At 38.7% G+C, this 21,132-nt stretch overlaps 1 protein-coding gene across 1 annotated transcript; it reads right to left on the bottom strand.

Moving 5' to 3' along the window:
• Window positions 1-297: 297 nt before the first annotated feature.
• Window positions 298-21,128, bottom strand: PEX3 (peroxisomal biogenesis factor 3). The gene is made up of 12 exons (XM_021540412.3): window positions 20,987-21,128; window positions 12,958-13,089; window positions 11,551-11,632; window positions 7,877-7,920; window positions 6,600-6,724; window positions 5,215-5,281; window positions 5,061-5,115; window positions 4,639-4,795; window positions 3,684-3,754; window positions 2,757-2,879; window positions 1,479-1,575; window positions 298-1,099 (listed from the first exon to the last, which is right to left on the bottom strand). Exons 1-12 carry the CDS (start codon window positions 21,057-21,059, stop codon window positions 1,016-1,018), a joined length of 1,110 nt encoding a protein of 369 aa, XP_021396087.1. The 5' UTR covers window positions 21,060-21,128; the 3' UTR covers window positions 298-1,015.
• Window positions 21,129-21,132: the final 4 nt, after the last annotated feature.

Raw genomic sequence — 21,132 nt, 5'->3', positions numbered from 1 at the left:
ATTTTAAGCAGAGAGTAGACTGCCTTCAACTTGAAAAATTTACAAACTCATCATGTGTCACGGTTTGTAGGGATAGACACAAGGTGAAACTAGCAAAGAGGAGGAGATAAAGGATAACAAAAAGCATGAATTATTTCTGTTTCAGTGTAGAGACTTTTTTCTTTTCCCTGAGTATGTTCATGAGTGCAAAATTCGTACTGTATAAATTAAATTTATTCTTTCAACTCTGTCAGGTTTTTGAGTTGATTGGCCAGGTCAACTTATTCTCTTCCCTAGTAATGTTAATACATACACGAATTATACATTAAAATATTTTATTACAGTACAGACAATTGGGCTCAAAATTAATACAAATTAAGATAAAATATTTACAAGGTAATGTGTACAGTGTAGCTGTTTGAACAGCATAAACAAGAGTATGTCTAAAAAAACACATTCCTTTAGTATTAAGTAACAGAGAGAGCAGACCCCCAGCTTGTTCAAGGGGAACATGCATCCATTGCCAAAGGCTTTCTGAAGAATGAGAGACTTTGGAACAAGATTTGTAAAGTTAAGGAGAAAAATATTTACTTTATAGAAAGAAAAATCTGGGAGCAGAAGAAGAAAAAAGCATTACTTCATTCTGCTGCTCAATGCTATTCTTAGATTACTATCATTAGCTCTTCCCCAAACTTAGACACCCCAGGCAAAAAAAAAGGGTTTTTTAGTACCTTGCTGTAATACTGCCACCAGATGCCTTTTTGATGCAATAAAAAACAACCCAAGGAATTACAGAATTGTTTACCCACTTTTGAAATAGAAAAGTCTTCACTTACAATGTTTCTTTCAACAAGGATATTTTTACTGGGTGAAGTATGCTTCGGTTAGAAGAAAATAGGGGCTCACTCCCACTTTCCTCAGAGAGCTCTTTCTGCTGGTCTGCCACTCCTACGCCATTATAAAATTAACCCAAGTCTCATCAGTAGTCACCAGGGATTTGTTATAAATACACCATCCATTTGTAAAAATGTGCAGATCATTTCTCTAGTTGCTGAGGAGTACTAAAAGCTTCATAAACATTAGCTGCAAAATCTTTCACTTGTTCCATCATCAACAGGTCCTGGAAGAAATGTATAAAATAAACTTCCTTAATCAAACACATTCCCTGCTATTCTGCCCGTACTGTAGTACAGAATTCCTAAGAAAAGCACCTGGCATTCCCATAGGCACAACTCAAACTTCTTGCTTTAGAAAGGTTTAGGAGCAGACCTGCAAGTAGAACCAAGGCCAGAAGTTTGTGCTTCTGCACAATTCAGCAGAAGAAGTTCTAAAAAAGTAGCGTGTTTTTGGAAGATACCAATTGACAAAGAGTTTGTTATGGCAATTGTTTTCAATTTATTTTTTTAAAGCCACTGAAATTAAACAAATTATTAAAAAGAAATATACAACATTAATTTCAAGATTTTGCCTGGGATACTGTAAATAAGGTACATTCTTACCTGAACAAAGTGACTGGGTGTTTCACTGCATACTGAATGGATCTGTCCATTTATTATTGGAATTATCTTGGCTAAAGGAAGACTGACACTGGAAAGACTAGGAAAGAACAAAAAATATTGACCTGCTCAGACACAGATGAAGCCACTAAAGTGTGATTATAGAATTCTAAATAATTACCACTTAAAAAGTAAGAATTTAAAGACTGCAAACTAAAATGTATGGATGAAGGTTTTTTTTCTCCATATCAAGGCTTTCCTTTAATGTAGAGAAGTACAAATTCAATTCCAGTCTGTGTTCCTATTGCACAGTTTCACACTTGCTTCTCGTGCAAGAGTATTATGGTTTAGTCAGTCTTTGCATGTGTATGTAATAGACAGGTCATAGAAGTGCCTGTCTACCATTTCATGCTATTTCAAACTAAACCAGGCTTTGGCAGATAGCCAAACTACAGACATTGAGATATTTTAAATTATGTAAATAGTATATATTTAAATTAAAAAATTAAAACATAACTCTCTGAAAGCCAAGTCACTACAATAAACATATATAAACCCAGTTATCATTCCAGGTTTTAATTTTAATATTTGAGAAAGAATATTTCAAGAATTTTAACTCAGATTTTGGATTTGTAATGTTCTCACCACACTGCTTAAAATCAAAGTTAATTTCATATTAAAAGCTATTTTTAAACATTCTTCTAGAGGGATGTAGAAAATCCTGCATGTTACTGCATTTTATCTGCATAGCAGTGAAACCTAAAGCTCCATGGCAGCTTTGGCTCCCTGTCACTGGAGGATCAGGGCAATGCCTGCACCCACTTCCTTGAGAGCCACAGGAAATGATGGAGGCTGGGGTGCTTGGAGCTCTTGGGCTGCAGGGGAAGGAGGGCTCTCCTTCTCACAGCCTCACTGGGCATATCTGTCAGGAGTCACCACCAGAAGGGAAACTCTCCCCAGCCCAAAAGGCAGTCTGCCTGTACTGAGTTCAGGCAAGAAGTGGGTACGGGTCATCTGACCTCTACTTCTAGGTCTGCAGGTAAAGGTGGGAAAGAATGTCACCTAATTCTAGTGATTTCAGGGTGGAAGGAAATGCGAGTCTTCCTAGCTGCCTACATAGCCAAAGTGAGGAGAACCCAGTGATCCTTGAAGAGCAAGAAGCAGAATAATATTTCCAGCATGAGAACTCCAAGAAGGTAGGAAAATCAAGAGCCTTTTTGGAACTCGCTATGAATCCAAAGCATTACTGACATGAGAACCACAACAAAAGAAAACATTTACCTATTTACAGAGCTGTTTTGAGAAAGGTCCTTTTCAGTAGGTCTAAAAAATTCTGCCATATTGTCCAGCAGTCGACTGAATCCTCTATTTAAACATGTGCTCAAAACTGTACTGAAGTCTGGACTGAAAAGAAAGAAAAATAGAAAGAATATTTTATTCCTAGGTTTAATTTTTTTCAAAAAAAGCCCTGCAAGTATTCAGTGCTACAGGTGTGCCTCCCCTCATGGGTGATGTGTGAACCAGACAAATGCCACTAGCATTGCCACCTCATTGAAACACCAGCTCCCTTAACGACCTGAACTCTACCCCAAGATTACTAAAACCCAGATAAACCTGAAGCATTCCTCACTTCTATTTCTTACTAAGTAATAACATAGAAGGGACTTAACCTTGAAGTGCCTCACATCCCTAGCAGCTGAACTGTAAGAATAGATAGACATTTGCTTTAATTCCCTCATATCTTATGTTTATTATAGGAGCCTCACTTTTACCAACTCTCTGGTAAAAGGACACATAAAACCACCCTCAAAATCATGCATTAAAAATATATTCCAATAAGCTAAAACTGGTGCTCACTTTATCAAAGCAAGTAAATCCAATAAAATTACTCTCAATTTACCCTGCTTTAGCAGAAAAGAAGCACTCCTCTGTTCCTACATTACTAGAGAGTGGGTGAGGAAGAGATAATAGGTCTGATTGCCAAGGACATTCTGGGTATCTCATTAAGGCAGCATTATTTCTTTAAAAGTTTGAGAGCTCACAAATTTTGAAAATCCCAGCCTACAACTGATAAATATAAAAATTTAATGGAGAATGGTTACATTTCTCAAAGGAAAAGTTGTCAGCTTTTTGTATGAAAGTAATTGTCTTACATAAACAATAGTTTTGAGGAGGAGTTTAATGTGAACACAGTATATTTCTCTATACCTTTCTAGCATATCTCTAGTTTCATTCAGTAATTTAATCGTAGCAATGTCTCTTTCTGTGAGTCCACAGGCCTAAAAAACCAAAGACAGACAACTATAAGCAAGTGCCATCAGCAACCGTAAGAGCAGAAATAGGAAAGTTGAGTATCATGAAATTAAGTCAAGAGGTACAAGTCAAATATAAAAGAAAATATTGTTGTAAATCAGATTCTTTCTAATTTGTGTTTTAAATGGTCACTGTAGGATTTTTAACTAAAAACAATACTAGCAGGAAATACCAGACTATTTGAGGAAGAAATTTTTCCAATCTGACCTTCAATATTGAAATTATCCCAGTGTATCAAATAAAGTTAAAGCAGTAAATGCATGTAGCCACATGCTGAAGCCCAGGTTTCCTCATTACACCAGTGTAACGCCAAGTGAAGAATGAGTTTTCTCCAGCCTGTGGTGTGGATGGAGACAAACACCTTCACAAAATTTAAGAAATTTATGTTGCAACTGAGATTAGATACACTTTTATCTTGACTCCTGTTCATTTTTAAGCCCAGAGCATCAAAGGACTCCAGCACACCATTCTCTGCACCAGCCAACATGATGCTCCAACACTCCATGAATATTGCTGGTACACAAGTGCAAACAACACAATTTATCTTAGGGCTGAGATAAACTGTGCTGAGTCACAGCTTCTTTCACAGGGTAAAGGCAGTAACTGGGCTGCATTTCTGAGCACAAAGCTGACATTCTGAGGGTGACACTTGTTTTCTATCAAATCTGAAGAAAATGCAGCTGTGCCTAGATTAAAGAGATAAGGACATTTGATTTATGATGGAAGAGGCTTTGCCATTTATTAAAGACACAGATGCCATGGTACAAGAGGACTGTTATGCACCCTTCCTTCTCCAAAAAAGCCCCACAAAAGCAGAATGAAAAAAGGTGCAAGGAATTGAATTAAATACCTGGCTAGCCAAAGGGTTTTCTTCATCTGGCATCAGATAATGACATAAGGGAGAATAAGATGCAATCTGATCTGAATCTTTATGTTCCACTACTTCCCTGATATCTTTAAGTTTCTGTTCCAGTTCCAGAAGAGACAGCGTCTGCTTAAGGGAAATACTGGAAAGGAAAAAGACTAGTTTTGATTGCAAAATGAGTAATGCTGCTTTCTCTTTCTACCAATAACATGTTTACAAGTAACAAAATTCCAATCAGCTACATGGGTTTGCACTGGCAGACACAGCCTGCTACAATAAAAGCATTGTTTTGAAAAAGTCAATATGCCTGCTTTTGTTTCCCCCTAATTCTTATAAAACTCTTTATTTTGGGAACAGTCATCACAATAAAACTTAAAAGCTAACCACAGAGAAATACAGGCTCTTACCTTCCAAAAACTTTATGCACAGCTTGTTTAACAATTGTTATTAACTCAGTCAGTCCTAAAAGAAAGAAAGTAAAAATTATTCTAATGATTTGTTCAAGTCCCAAAAAAAAAGCTGAATTTTGTAAGTGTAGTTAGCTCTTAATAAGCACCATACCGTCTCCTAAAAGGTGCTGAATGCTTGATAAATATTGCTGCTGGACTTCAGGGGGTGCTAGTGGTGTCTGTGGGGGAAAAAAACCCAACAGTTCTGTAACATGTCAACAGTAGAGAACAATACAAAAAAAATTTCAAAAATTCTTAATCTTTGTAATACTCTTCAGCAAACAGACTCCCACTCTCTTCAACTTTGTACTGACTCTTCTTGCCCATCAACCCCTGGATCTGTCATAAGTCTTCTGGCATTCTTTTCTTCAAACCTATACAGATTTCTCTTCCATCTTCAGTGGCATAGAAAAAGCTTTCACTTTTCATTCACCTAAAAGAAACTCTCTTAAAAACCTTCATTGCAGGTGAAACTAGACTCTCCACCATCCCAGAAATTAAATCTAGTGGAGTAAGTTATTTATGCTGAAATCTAATAAAGGCTTATCTGACAGAAAAGAAGCTTTCAGAAACCAAGACAGGATTCCAGTTAGTCCCAATGGAATGTCTCAGACTTGGCCCTGTCAACCCACTTCTCTATGAGAAACTAACAGAGAGGAAATGTTTCTAGCTCAAACTCATTCTGCCATTCTAAAACAGCTTTTTCAGCTTTTACAAAATAAAGCACAACCTCAGTCAACTCTGGCCTTCCTATTGAAAGCTTTTCTCCATCCTGCATTGACATGCTGTTCCTTGACTCTCAGCAGGAGCTATCACAGAGGGGCAGATGAGAACTTGTATCCATTATTTTTAGATGAGACATCCAGCAATTTGCAGGTCCCACTCTCTACAATGGGTACTTGTTTACTGTGGGAGTGATCTATTTTTACTGAGCAGTGATACACTATATCAACCAAAACCAGTTCTTCCACCTTGCTTGACCCCACCAACAGACATTTAGGTAGATGGTCTTTTGAAGCAAAACCAAACAGACAAAATTTCAAAGACAGCACTTTTCTTCTTTAATCTCAGAAAAAATTAAGTGGAGAAATTAATGTATGTACTAGGAAGACCTAACATTATATATACATTTGCTTACATAGGTTGAATCATTCACATGGTATTATGATGTCACAAAAAAATCAAAGCAGAGAAGTAATTTCATGTTGCTGTTTAGAAAAGAAGCCCTCTTCAGGGAAGACAAATGCAGACAAAAGGCATTATCCAATATTGCCGGTATTCAGGTAAGCAACAGTATCACCACATCATCCAAATTTAGATGCTATTAAAGGACATCAATATATTGCACTGCCAGTAATGCTTCCATGTACACACTCTTGTAAGGACCCTTGGTTTCATTCCAATAGTCCAAAACTATGCCCTTCCCATCTCACCAAATAATCCTTTCCCTTCCAAGGAAGTACAAGTCCTACCTTTGAAACAAGGCAAGACACTTACCGTGCCGTTCTTGCTGAGCGCGGCGTTATCCAGGTAGATGTAGCCGCCGATGATGTTCAGCTGGACTCGCAGGAGAACCACCAGCATGCAGGTGCTGTACACAGCAACAATACTGCGTGTGAAACCTTGGGAAGACAGAACAGAGGGACTGCCAAGTCAGGGAAATAAGGAGGAGTCAAGGGGAGAGAGTGCTCTCCAAGACTCAGAAGTGCTGATTACTTTTAAATATGCAGTCACATTTCTCTCACTGGTTGTCATAAGGTGTTTTCACAACACATACCCAAGATAGTTGTGAGTCTAACATGCTGTACTTATATCTAAAGTGTCCCATTAAAAGTCCTATATTAATATCATTTTACATTACCCAAGTTATTTTTGAGAAAATAAAAATCGTACAAGTTGTCCCAGAAGGAAAATGTTGAGAAGGAAAATTTGTTGACTCAACAAACTCAACCAATGTTTGTTGAGTCAAATAATTTTTCTTCATTAGGCCAGGAAATACACAGCTCATGTTAGTCCTCATCATGCAATTCAGACACAAATGCAGCTTGTCAAAAGTGTTACCCAAGACAGAAGTAGCTGAGATCTAAAGAAGGAAAATGAAAATAAGCATCAGATACCAGCCAGTAGGCAATGAGGGTGTGTAGAAGAAGCATCATGAATAGATACAGAATGGAAGAAAGGAGTCAGAACAAAAGTAGGATCTGTAAAGGTGTTTTGAAAAGGAGAAAAAAAAAAAAAAGGAAGCAAAGAAGTAATGGTAGAATTTCACTGCTTAATTATCTGGGTTTACTTTTTCGTCCTTTCCACTGCTTCCATCAGCCAACAAATAAGATGATGATCCAAAGGCTTCATGATCACTGCTATAGTGGTTCTCTCCAACAGGCTCAATAAGAGGGAACTCCTGGCCATGTAAAGGCTGACCTACATTTCTGAATGGATTTCCATTACGTTCAGCATAGAATCTCTGAAACTAGTTTCATTTTATTGTGATGGCACAAAAAGGTCTCTCAAAGTTTTATTGAGCAAAGTATCAGGAAGGCAAATAAAATTCTTCATCTTGCTCTCTGAGCTTCTAACTTCCCATGGGGCTAAGGAAAGTTTCTTCATGAAAAGCCTTTGAAGCTGCAGGAGCAGGGAGGAGGTTTGCCATGTGTGTTACACTATCTTCATATCTACTGAAACAACCCAGCGTAAAGTTTGTTTTAAATTGTGTGAAAAACATTATAAATCTACACTAAATAATTATGCAGATGTAATCTTTCATTTCCACTTACTTATTATCTTTAAATCCTCCCAGATTTCTAACTTGTTTGCTGGCCTGTGGAAAAAATAAATGGAAGTATTAAGAATTATATTTTACTTGGAAATTAACAAGTATGTTAAATGATATAGTAGTGCTCTAAGGCAAACTTATTTAGCTACCATAATTACTCAAATCATACCCAGGTCTATATCTCATTCAAGAAAGGCCTCTTTCAAGAAAGCAGTATATAAAGATCACATTGTAAAGGCATAGAAAAGACATTCAAAGTTTAATGCATAAATGTAGTGTTTCGTGATGTCAATTACACACTTACATGATCACCTTTGAGTTACTACAGCATATATAGTCAGAAAAAGCCACTGATGGTACAAAGTGGTCTTTTCTGGGGCCTTGACTCTCTATATTTAATGTTGACTCAGTTCAGCAGGACTTTCTGTGTGTAATAAATGCAGGATCAGAATGCCATTGTCCTACTTTCCTGCAAGATTTACCATTGCCTGATGTGTTTAAAGTTCATATTTGGTCATCAAAACCAAAGAGATCACAACTGTCTTTGGAAAAGAAGTCTTGCACCATCCACATGAACACATGTTGATCTTTTATCTTTTGTTGAGGCGTGTTCACTTTTTTGACCTGACAACTCCTAGAAGTTTATATTCTGCAGTCAACAAAGCAAGACTGTAGATTGCATAGATACACCTGAACTGCCTGAAGTACACTGCATATTTATAACTACTATCCAGAGGTAATCTTAGCAATACAACAGCAGTAGCAGGAATAAGAGCAAGCAAACCATTCAAAATTTTCACCAGCTATTCTCACCTGTTAAGCACTGTCAGTAAAGAATGGCTACTGCATATCTATTATGGAAGATAGATACTGTAGAAGTCACTTAGGGAAACATTTGGTAATTTCTTAGGATCAGAATTAATACTTAAATATTTAGAGCCAAGAGTTCAAATTAACCTGTACTTTACCTAGTTTTTTTAAAAAAACACCCAAACCTAGCACTTCTAACCAGAAAAAATTTCTCTTTGCAGGCACAACATATGCACTTTGGCATTAGTTTGAACATTCTATCACTTACATATATAAAATTTTTAATGTTCACCACTATCAAATAATGCAAATAAACTGATACAATAGACTATTTAAAATCTACGACACTGAAAGTTAAAAAGACAGATTAAATAAACAGTAGCTGAAAGAGATACACGGATCCATGGCAAACATAACCAAATCACATACTTTTTGCAAGCTATTCTATGCAAGTTCTTAAAGCTTTGCTAAAACAAAACAAAGGACTTTGTAAAAAAAAACTGTAGTATTTCTACACATATAACATATAATGGGACTCAAAGCTACTTATCAGGGTTAAGTTCTTTATGCAGAATGAAGAGATATAGAGAAGCCAATACATCAGACAACTACACTTGCACCTATTACATCAAAACATTTTCTAGAGATCATACTTACAGAGCTTCTCTCTACAACGTAAGGCAGCAGCCAAATAACAGTAAAGTCTGCAAGTACTAAGCCTAAGAGTGGAAATCAATTCTTCATGTCCTGCAATTAATCTCCTGCAATTTATTAAGACTCAGCTGCTACTCAAAACTCAACTTTTACTTCACATTTATTTATTTGGAAGGCCATTCTCACTATGGAAGCAAAGGGCAATGCAAACAGAAACCAGAGGTTTGCAATAAAGCTAAGTGCTGAAGAGGTGGAAGATGTGCAACATCTGCAAGGCTGCAGAAACAGGGATTTTACCTTATCTTATTCAATCAGTGGGCTTTAAAAAGAGGACAGATTGAGCAAGAACATGTGTGGTCTTGGGTGCTGTTCCCTCTTCAAAAATTTCTCTGGAGGTCTGAAGACTTCAGCCTCCTTACACTCCCAGTGTACCACTGGCCACCTCAAATTTAGGGAAGTGAGTGGATTTCAAGTTAAAGGAGATTACCAAAGGCATAATATGATCTGTAACATATGATAACATAGATGTATAATATGTTAAGCCACAACACAGATTATGTGAGAAAACTAATACATCTTCAGGGACATGAAAGAAAGGTAAATCTGCACATCTGCTCTTTTGTATACTCAACAACAGCATTCAAGGGTCCAGAGCTGTTTGATTGATCTTCTCAAATGGAAGTAGAAAGCAAAGAAATCTATGCCTCCATTCATAGCAGAACTTCTTCAAAGAATCACTTCAAAGTGGAGCAAGCTTTGATGGCTGATTCAATTATCTGTGCCTTCACAACCCCTTCCCTACATTTCAGTTCAAAACTTTCAAGCATCCAGTTAAAATATCCTCAGTGTAAGTAAAATAAGAAGTATTAAGACACAAATTCCACTGTAAGATACACTCTAAATGGCCATCCAAGCTTACAGAATGTTGCAAATGGCAAGCATTAAAAAAAAAAATTGTTTTCATAAGTGCATACCAATAGCAACAAAAATGCCTATCTCTGTTTTCACTAGGACTGTTGGAACGCAGAGGTGCATCGATACATCCCTACACTGTTTCAACTGGTCAAACAATTTAGATACAGCAGGCGTGTCTTGATAAAAGAATGCTTGCTACAGAGAACAAACTAAGGTATTACTTGTCTTCCCTACTGACCAAAGGATTACAAACTGTTGCAGACTATTTGCTGCACAGTTCAGGTGACATATCTGGTGATCCATAAACTCTTTTGTTCATTTAGTTTAATTTTTTCATTGAATAAGACTTATATTATGATAAATACATTTATTCCATTAAAATTAACTTTACCCAATTTCTTGCTGTTTAGGGTAAGTAATATGCAATAACAGTTGCAAATACTCAGAGTTTATTATCAAAAGATAATTCAGGCTGCAATTCCCCCTTTAAATCAGGCTGCTCTGTTGTGGAAGTTTTTGGACTGAAAAAAGCAGTGACTGAATAGGTAACCTATTAAATGCTGGACAGCTGAAGTTATAGCTGTAATAGTAAAGTAGTGGCAGGTAAACTAGAAAGACAGACTAGAGTGACTCAGAAATCCTGTGGCTAATTGTCTACATAACACTTTTACTCTGTGACATATGCCAAGGAATTTAGGTTTAAGATATCTTATTATGCACCTTATGTATTTAAAACCAGCCTATTTGTTCCGGCAGTTGTAGGGAATTCCAAGGTGTTTTCTGACAGGGAAGCATTTCTGTTAATGTATGACATGTCCCTATTTGTTCAGCTCCAAAAATAAAATTAAAAAAAAATACTTCTCATCACTTACATGCATTTGCAATCTCATCTTGGATACTTTCCAGTACTATTCACATCTAAACTTGGTAAGATTACATAAACATTTTTACAAACACAACATCAACAGCTCAGTCATAATATTCTGTTCTGTTTAAGAGAGAAACAGATCCTCTAAGTACTTTCACCTACCTATCTTATAACCATTTTAACAAAAAACATGGCTCTCACTGCAGCACCTTAAAGGAACTATTATTTCCTGTAATTTTTGGAAAATGCCATGCATATCAAAATACATGTAATGTGACAAAATATTTACATAGTGATTTAAAAATACCTTAAGACTAATGATTCAATGGGACACTCAACCAAAATTCTGCATACTCTCTACATTATATAATTTAAAAAAAACCTGTCATCAAAACAAGTGGAGTTCAACACATTTCAGACAGTCTTACCTATTTTTAAGAAGAGACGTGAGACTCTCAGAGTTTAACTGATGCATTAAGGCATCCCTCAGCGTTGGAAGCATTGACAGCACTGTTATTAAAAGGAAAAAACCAAACAACAAACCCTGTCAACATCAACAAAAAATCCATTATAAACCCATCCTCAGCTCACACTCAATAGCTGCTATAGAGTGTACTTCCCATTGCTCAACAGGCAAAGCTGGGAGGACAAACAAATTAGGAAACCCAGAGAGTATTCAGAAGGGCAATAACCTGTGAGCCTCTCAGGAGCTGGGGCACAATGCTGCCCTTACATGACCATGCGGTTTTACTGGCTCCAGCTGCAGATGTGCATTCACATCCTCTATGTACATGCCTCCAACTCCCCAGAAGAAAATCTGACAAAAATCTACACTACTGCATTTCTCCCAGGGAGAAGAATATCTGAAGTTCGTTTTTTTCTAGCAAGAGAACTGGAGAAAGGTATGTTATAAATGAGAAAAAGCTAGTAGGAAAAGATCCTTTAGTTTTAGAACAATGTCTGATCTGCTGTTACTTGACAGGAACAGGAAATGGAAAACATGATAAATACTAAGAACAAAGTATGAAAAATCTTGTCAGGAATGCACGCTGCCAAACATAAGATACTTTGCACAAAGAAGGGCAAAGAAAAACCTAATCCTTGCAGCAAGATCACTCACAGAAGTACAAAATGGAAAAGATGAAAATAAAATATCAATTGGTCAAGGTAAACAGGTTAGACTTACAGCCACCCAAGAAGCCATTACAAATTTCAACAGAAAAAGAAAATACTGCCTAATTTGTTTAATAAAAATAGTGTTGAATGGCCTACATTTACAATGACAAGGAATTTGTTAAAATTCTTCTCTGTCATTGCATTTGCAAAAATCTCAAGGCTGGTGCACTAAGAAAAAGTACTTTGGCTTTTTGCTCTCCAGCTAGTCAGGTACCTCCTAACTGTGTAGGAAACTTATGGGCTGATGTACTTCTTATTAAAAATTGCCCACCAAGTTCTCCATGCAGCTTACTAACAATGTGATATAATTAATAAAATAATCCTGCTGTAAATTCAGTATTGTTTAAATCTAAATGCTGTTTCACACCTCAACACCACATGCAGTTTAAGGCAAAAGGGTCCTGGAATGACAAAAAATTGTAACCTGCATGTATACTTGTAGATTTATTGATGGTAAGGGTTCAGATGCCCTCTAAAATCTCTTTAATCCTCTACTCTTCAGACTCTCCTTATTTGCAAACAACTCTATTTATGAACCAATATTTAATTAAGATTTTGAATTTACCTACATTTCTTATTCCTCTTCCATCCTGACAATATGTAGCATAAACCCAAATACCTCCCCCTTATCTAAACCAGTAGCTATTTCCTTATCTTACCTGTCATATTGCACGTCCTCTGATTACTCTCAAAATGGTACTGCCTTCGTGCTTGGGCAATGTACTCAGCTGCCTCTCGTTCCTGGATTTCTCTGATTTTCTTCTGCCCATACTTTCCCAGTAAATAGACTCCTACAGAGAAATATGCATATTAGAAGATGCTTTTAAAAAGTGAGAACAGTTCTTTAACCCTTTTATTTAATTTTAAAGCATGAGGGTGTATAGTGGTTTTTTTTTATATGGGGGTCTTGAGTATTTTAATAATTATTGGCAAAGCAATACTCAGAAAGAATGTTTTCAAAATTAGTTAAAATGTCAAGGATTATGACTTGAATCAGTAGAAGAAACTTTCCTGAGAAGAGGTATCTTGCTATTCAGAGAAGACATTTTTGATACTACTGCAATATGAACAACTAGTACTGAAGAGACTGAAAGAAGAGAAGCAACATAGGGTAAGAAAAACAAAGAGAGAAGACAAACAAAAATTCATAGGTCTAGAGATGGATTAAAATTTACATTTTTTAAAAGATATCTTTCTAAAACTAGAAGTAAGAAATCAAATTCAAGTACTAAAGAGCACATATGAGAAAAATGTTGTAGATCAACACTTCCTTCATTTGGTCCTGAAACTTCCATAGGAAGAACCTTCATTTCAATAGGGCTCGACTGTGCCTCTTTTTTTTTTTACCATACCCAGTTTCTACTTTCCAGCCACACTCTTCTCTTGAGAGTCTGACCATCCCTCATCACTCTCACTATGAATCTTCATTTCCATTAAGACAAAACAAAAATCTTTGTTTTGCATTTTCACCTCTTCCAACACACATCCCTCTGAGGTTTCCCCCAACTATTTGTCCCACACCACCAGGGGTTCAGATATCTATCCAGGCTGCCCACAGCTCTGTTCCCATCTTTCTTCATCTCTACCCCCTTTTCTAAGCCATTCCTCAAGATTCCACTAAACCTTCCAGGCTTACCCTCAGCACCTTTTCCCACTATAAGCTGATTTCCATTAAATTCTTCCCCTCCACCCAGGGCTTCTTACAGCTCCTACCATGTGTCAGGCTCATCTGCTGCCTCCTGTATGCACTGGCAGCAGCAGTTTCCTACTTAGGTGTGCAATAAGCACCTCCTGTTATCTCTCATGAAAGATTTGGAGGGGGCAGAGATAAGGGAGGAACAAACTCATGCAAAAAAAGACTATTGTACAAGTTAATCATCTGCGGTCTGTGTGGACTAATACTTTAATTACTGAATCTCCTCTCCAGAGGGTCAGCTCTAGATCTGTCAGGTCAATAACAGCACACAAAAGAAATGCAAGTAAAAAATCAAGTATTTTTGATTCTTTTCCCTCAAAGTACTTTCTGAAGTTATAAACACAAAGTTTTCTTCAAAGTCCAGTTTTCACTTTTAGAAGTCAATACCGGAACAAATGATGAATTTAACAGTTGCTGAAAGCTGAAAGTTTCAAAACTAATTTTATAAACCACATCTACAAAAACTAAAAAAAAAAAAACCAACAAAAACAAAAAACAAACAAAAAAACCAAAACAAAACGAATCAAAAACAAACACAAAATCCCATAAACAAACTCACACTTCCCAAGATATTGAATTCAGCTACATTTTTTAGGTAATTAAAACCTTCAAAAATATTCCCCAAAACTATAATCAGTGTTTGAAAAGCCTTGTCAACTTTGTGCCCCAATGTCCATAGCTGCAAAAAAATCCAGCTATTTATACTGGCCTTATGTTTCTTCACAGGCAACTACACGCCAGACCAGTCTGGGACACCACAGTCACTTCCATTTCCAAAAAGCCTCATAAAATAGAAATGGGTAAGTCTCTCCCTCACTTCAGCCTTTAGGCAGACTGCCCATTTGCCATATGAAATATTCACTTCATTAGATGCAAACTTTAATATTATGGGTCCATATACAAAAAAAATGCGATTCCACCAATTAATTGTTAATCAAAAATGAGACTTCACAATCAAGATTATTTTCATCTAAAATGTTACCAATCCCTGCCAAGGATATCTATTTAGAATAAAACTTTCAGGTTACTGATTTTTTTCAGCTAACATACTGAAATAGAAACAATATTTTTAGCATTAGTGATCAATTCTTGAATGCAAGATTTTTTCAATTATTTTACCCCACTATATTTTTCACATTACATCAACATATAGTCATTTGTCATTTACTACTTTTTTTTTACTTTCCCTGCACCCCAAAATAAATCCTTTTATCTCCAGGTCTTGTACAAAAGAAAAGTCCTAAGTAAAAAAAGACCCTTCCAGAATGTAGACAGACATGAATGCCATAGCAGACATGCAAACAGCTCAAGAAGAATCATGTGTGCCTTGGAGGGCTATAGAGGAGCAGCAGCTTTGAGATTGAGACAGCTAATTGCTTAACTCCTGCTTGTTAGGGCTGTGCACCTACTCTGTACTAAGAGCTGCTGTGGCCTGGGAGGGTACAAAGTCCCAGCAGCTGCCATCCAGGTTTAAAAAGCAGTCTCCAGATAAAACCACTTGTCCAAAACAATGCAACAGATTGTTTACACAATGCAATACAATACAACATTGTTTCTCCCTCCCTTCCCTGAACTAAGGTGTAACTTTAACCCACTGTTAACAGACGTTGCTTAATCCAGGATCATCCTCTTCTCTGGAATGTGATGCATTAGAAGTTAACACAAGTAAAAGCTGCACCACCCACCTGCCCACCTTAAGCAAGCCCAGCAAACAGCAGTAAGTTTGAGGTCTGGCTGCCAGCAGCAGACACTCTCTGTTACCAACTGCACAGAGGCTTGTGAGTGCTCTAAGTTGCCTGGAGGACACAGCAAGTCACTTGTGAAACTCCAGTCTCAGCTGTGACAATGAACTTCTGCCCACTGCACTCATTCCTGAGAACAGCAGTGGAGCCTCTGTAAGTCTCTGGCTTATGAGACATTTCAAGGAGCTGCCAGCTGGGTGGGTGGCTTGCAGGGATGGTTGCATTTTTCTTCAGGAACAACCATGTGTATCTATATTAATATGTTGCATTAATTCAGAGGACTTGACAATAATACAGACTCTAAGTCCAGACTAATTCTGCACTTAGAAGTCTAGAATGAATACAATCACACAAAATCATCATGTGAAATTGGAAGCAGGATCAGAGAAAGCCACATCCAAAAACTGCCATGATGTCAAGTCAGCTAACAAACCTGTAAAAAACTAAGCTGACATTTTGAAAGCCTCTTCCTATAAACATGCAAAGCCAATATAAGCTTTTTATAATAACTAATATAACTTAGTTTTACCACTCAGCATGGGATAGGAGGTCTGCAAAAAGTGGCAGTAGCCATATATACTTATGTCTAATTACCTAAACTGTTGTATAGATGGAACTTCATGCTGAATCTTCCCATGTTTCACACAAAACCAGGAATTAAGAAAATTCAGAAATAGTGAGGCTGTGCAGGAGGTAATTCCTATTGAAACTTTTTTCTACCTTCATCAAAATGTGAACTATAGAAAATACTATAGTCCCAACACATCTGATTTGGAGGGTTCAGAAACATAAGAGTGATACCAAAAAACCATCACCTGGCATCAGATCCTTCAAGAACAGGAACCTCAGCAAGGATCTGAAACTACAACTGATACTGTTTTACAACTGATCGAGAAAGTGAAACATATTGGCATATGTACTGGCTGTCTGTGCTGGATTTGCCTGGGATAATTTTCTTCGAAGCAGCTGGGAATAGTGTTGGTAGTAGAGAGACATTTTGTAGCTGCTGAACAGGACTTACACAAAGACATGGCCTCTTCTGCCCAACACAAGGAGGCTGGGGGTCAGAAGGAGTTGGGAGGAGACACAGCCAGGACAGCTGATCCCAGAAGGTTAAAGGGACACACCAAATCATAGGATGCCATCTGAGCAGTAAAATTAGGGGGGAATACAGGGGGAAGGGGGAGCACTGTTCAGGGGCTGCTAAGCATTGGTCAGGCCTGATTCTCTCCCTCATCCCACTGGAGAAGGGGTGTGTGTGTGTGTGAGTGGCTCTGTGGTGCTTTAGTTGCTGGCTGGGAAGCACCCTGGGATCTACAGCACCTGTGGAAGCAACACTTTGATTTGAGATAAATATGATCTGATTTGTCTCCATATCCCTCTTTGGCTGTAGCACTGTATAGTCTCTTCCCACCTAAATGTAAGTAATGCAAGAAGTTTACAAAGTCTGCAGGCTCTTACATGCTCACTTTAGTGGCCTCGCATCTCATACGTTATGGCTTCCCTCTCCCTCAGCCCTTTCCTTTCTTCACAGGTGGAATGGAGAGCTGAGCAGAAGAATGGGATAGGTAATTAGGAGGATCAAGTTTTCAGGAAACCTCTTTTACAACCCTAACCAACCTTTGCCCTCACTGCCATACTTACCTCAGGGAAAAAAAAAAATTAAAAAAGGGGAAAAATTCAGTTTTAAGAATTTTATTATGTAGCAATTGTGCTGACACACAGAAGCTTGTATCCTTCCAGGACACAAACAGCTCTGTAAGTTGTGTTTTGTCCTTATGTCTAAGCAAGCCATGCATCAAGGGACATATAATTGTCTTGTTATGGTTGAAAACCATCTTTAAAACATGCAGGCACAAAAGCCTTATTCTCTTGGTAACACTGAGTCTCACCAGAACATATTTAATGCCCCTGTGCTTACTCACAAAGCAACTTTCTCTGCTAAGCAGAGAGATTTCTGAACTGAAATGCTTTTTCTGCAAGCCAAAGGTTGCAACAGATTAAATTCAGCAATAATTAATTCACCACTGAAATCAGAACCATACATTCCAGACACACCCTGAGCTTGTTCTTCCACTGCAGCAACAGAATTTCAGTGGTGAATAATTTTGTAATATCTACTGAAATCTACCTTGAATGCTGAACATCAAGGTAAAAACTACTTTAATCAAATATCAATAAACACGTGAACCTAATGTATCCTTGCAGCTCCATCATGCTCTCTCTCTACTTTCCATATTTCCAGTGGGTTTGATCCCAGACCACTGCTAGAAGAGATTTAAGTCTTTTCAGTATGCAATGTATTTAATATTGTTAAAGAAAAAACTTCTAAAGAAAGGGTTTGTACAGGGTCTTTACTAAAGTGAGGCCTTCTCAACCCTGCTCTGTGGTTAAGGGGGAGTTACACATATTTTTCAGTTGCTTTTTCCCCTCAATTTGAGCTCTTATTTAATGAGATTTGTATCTTCATAAGCAGTAAAATCTGTTGTAGTGTTGGGATTAAAAGAAAATGCATGAACAACAGCCACTGATAACATACATGGAATCCACTTCAGTAAAGAGAGGAAAAGCTACCAACCAACTCTGATTTTAGTGCAGTAATTCAGTAACACAACACTGATACAATACTGTATTAGTAATAATGTAGAAACTCTTCTGTACTGTCTAATGAATCATTAAATATTCACATTAATCTCTGACCATGTGCCAGTTAAGGACTTAAAATCATTAAATTTTGTGATGTCCTCTTTTCTTTTTTATACCATCCTTCCCCAAATATGCACCCGTAGCTCTTAAAAATACATCACAGAAATGTAAATTCCAGGCTCTGCTATTAAATCAGCAGATTTGGATGCTTTCCTTAAATCATTCTGCCACTTCCAAAGATTCTGTCTTCATTTAAAAGCAGTGTGTAAAGTTGCATTCCATCTTTCCACCGGTGGTGGCATTACTGTAGCTCGTGGAGTTTTTTTAAGGTCTGATCCATACCTAGGTAGATGACCAAAGCACTCGAGATTCAGCTGCTGAACACCTATAAAGCAGCACTCTGCAGTAATTCACTCCATCTCCCTCCCTCCCTTAAAATACCATGCTGCAAATTTGCCACTGGTAGAAGCCCAGATTTACTTCAACCTCAAATGCATAAAAAGCAATTCTCTACAGTCCTCAAATACTACATGGCCTGAAGAAATAGATAATTGATCCATGCTGAGGGAAATGATAGCATAGTTTAATATTTTCAGTCAGCAGTTGACATGCTTATTAGAGAAAGAGCATCTTGGGTTGCTTTTTTTGTTTGGTTGGTTTTTTTGGTGGTTTTTTTTTTTTTTTTTTTTTGGTTTGGTAATTCTTTAAATAATATTATTTTAGTGTATAGCTATTATTTTAAGTGCACTTCAGTCAGTAGCATTTTAGTGAAAGGGACTCACTGAGCTGTATATAAACAACACCAATCATAAAGAAAAAACTGCAAACTCAGTTATGCTAGATTGGTTTGCAGGCAGAAGGCTGTTTATACATGAGGAATTTAAGATTTCAGGCTATGAGAGCCACAAGTTCCCAGATACCTGTTTTCCCACTTGAGAATTGATCCATGTTTTCTTGTTGAAACTGGGAGAAGTGATTTTCTACTATTCCCATTTGTCCACCCACCATTTTCACACAGACAGTTGAAGGGGAGGGAGAACATCTTCCAGGTGACAACCTGGTGTGTAAAAGTACATCTGTTCACTTAATGTGGTAGGCTGCAAGTGTGGTGGTAAACATGACAGAGCCACAGAACCTGCAGGTGAGGGGGTGAATTGGAGAAGCAGTCTGACCAGTACTGCACTAACCTTTGCCCAGCCCATTATCATGGATCAACTGGCACTCTTTGGAAAACCCCAGAAGGAATTAATGATGAAGGAATGCAGACAACACAAGAACCACGGCAAGCCGTAAGTAAATACAGTTCATCTTCACAGGGGACTTCACCTGAATATAAAACAAAATATACAACAAAAGCCTGTAGCCCTCAGAACATTCAACTGTTCAGGCAAGTTCCAGTTCTGTGTCATTTACACTGGATATAAGAATACTTGAAGACTGAGTGCACAAAGACATGGCTGCACATTTTGAGGAGTATCTAACCTCCAGCTGCACAGCTCTGCACTTCATCGTTAAACAGAGAGACAGATCAAATGTGCTCTTTTAAATCCATTTCCAACTAAAAACAACCCAAAAATAACTTCAAAGGAAGGTGGAGCTTACTAGACCATAACCGCCCTACAGGTTCAACAAGAGCCTGAAGGGAGAAATTGCTTGAATAATTAATGCAAATCCTCTCTCTGAAAGTTTTGTGTCTGCAACTAATCTGTATTTGTCCAGAGAAGGGCAAGTAAGCGCTGAAGGGTCTGGAGCACATGCATGTCCTGTAAAGAGCGGCTGGCTGGAGGTGTTTGGCCTGGAGAAAAGGAGGCTCAGGGGGAGCTTTATCACTCTCTACAAATACCCGAAAGGAGACTGTAGCCAGGTGGAGTCGCTCTCTTCTTTGAGGTAACAAGCGACAGAACAAGAGCACATAGTCTTAACGTGCAGCAGAGGAGATTCAGGTACGACATTAGGGATCAGACATTGGAATGGGTTGCCCAGGGAGGTGGTGGAGCCGCCGTCCCTGGAGGTGTTTAAGGAAAGACTGGATGTGGCACTTATTGCTATGGTCTAGTTGACAAGGTGATGTTCATCGGTTAGACTCCTTGATCTTTTTTCCAACATAATTGATTCTGTGATATTTGGCAATTCACCTCAACGCACAAGTCACGTAAGAAAGTGGAGGTTTTCAGCCTCCATCCCAGAAACAACAGCAGCATCACCCGCGCTTTGCGCGCTTCAACGTTGTTTCAAAGTAACGCCATCACCCGCCGTAGGAGCACCCGGGCAAGCCGATTCCAGTCTTCCAGGGCTTAAGGGACGGGGCTAGATTCCCTGCCTGCCGCGGGGGAGGTCCTGCCGGCAGCCGGGCTCTCCCGCTGGGAGCACTCGGTGTCCCGGGCGGGGCAGGGCCCGCCGGGCCGCGGGGCTCCAGGGGCTCCAGGGGCTCCAGGGCCTCAAGGGGCTCCAGGGGCTCCAGGGGCTCCAGAGGCTCCAGGGGCTCCAGGGGCTCCAGGGGCTCCAGGGGCTCCAGGGCTCTGCGGCGGGAGCCCCGCGGGGAGGCCCGCGGCCAGCACCGCCTTCCGCCGCGCCATCGCCCCCGCCCCTCCACCGGGCACTCACCGCCAAGAAAGGTGCCAAGGACGAGGCACTTCTTCTTGTGCCGCTTGAGGAAACTCCAGAGCGACCGGAGCATCCTGCGAGCCCGGCCGCCCCGGCCCGGCCGCCCCTCGGGTCCAGCGGCGGCGGAAGGGGCGGCGGCGGCGGCG

Source organism: Lonchura striata, chromosome 3 (assembly GCF_046129695.1).
Source record: "Lonchura striata isolate bLonStr1 chromosome 3, bLonStr1.mat, whole genome shotgun sequence".
NCBI classification, from domain to species: domain Eukaryota; kingdom Metazoa; phylum Chordata; class Aves; order Passeriformes; family Estrildidae; genus Lonchura; species Lonchura striata.
Note: the sequence above shows the minus strand (reverse complement) of the source record. Positions and strands in the feature narration are given on the sequence as shown.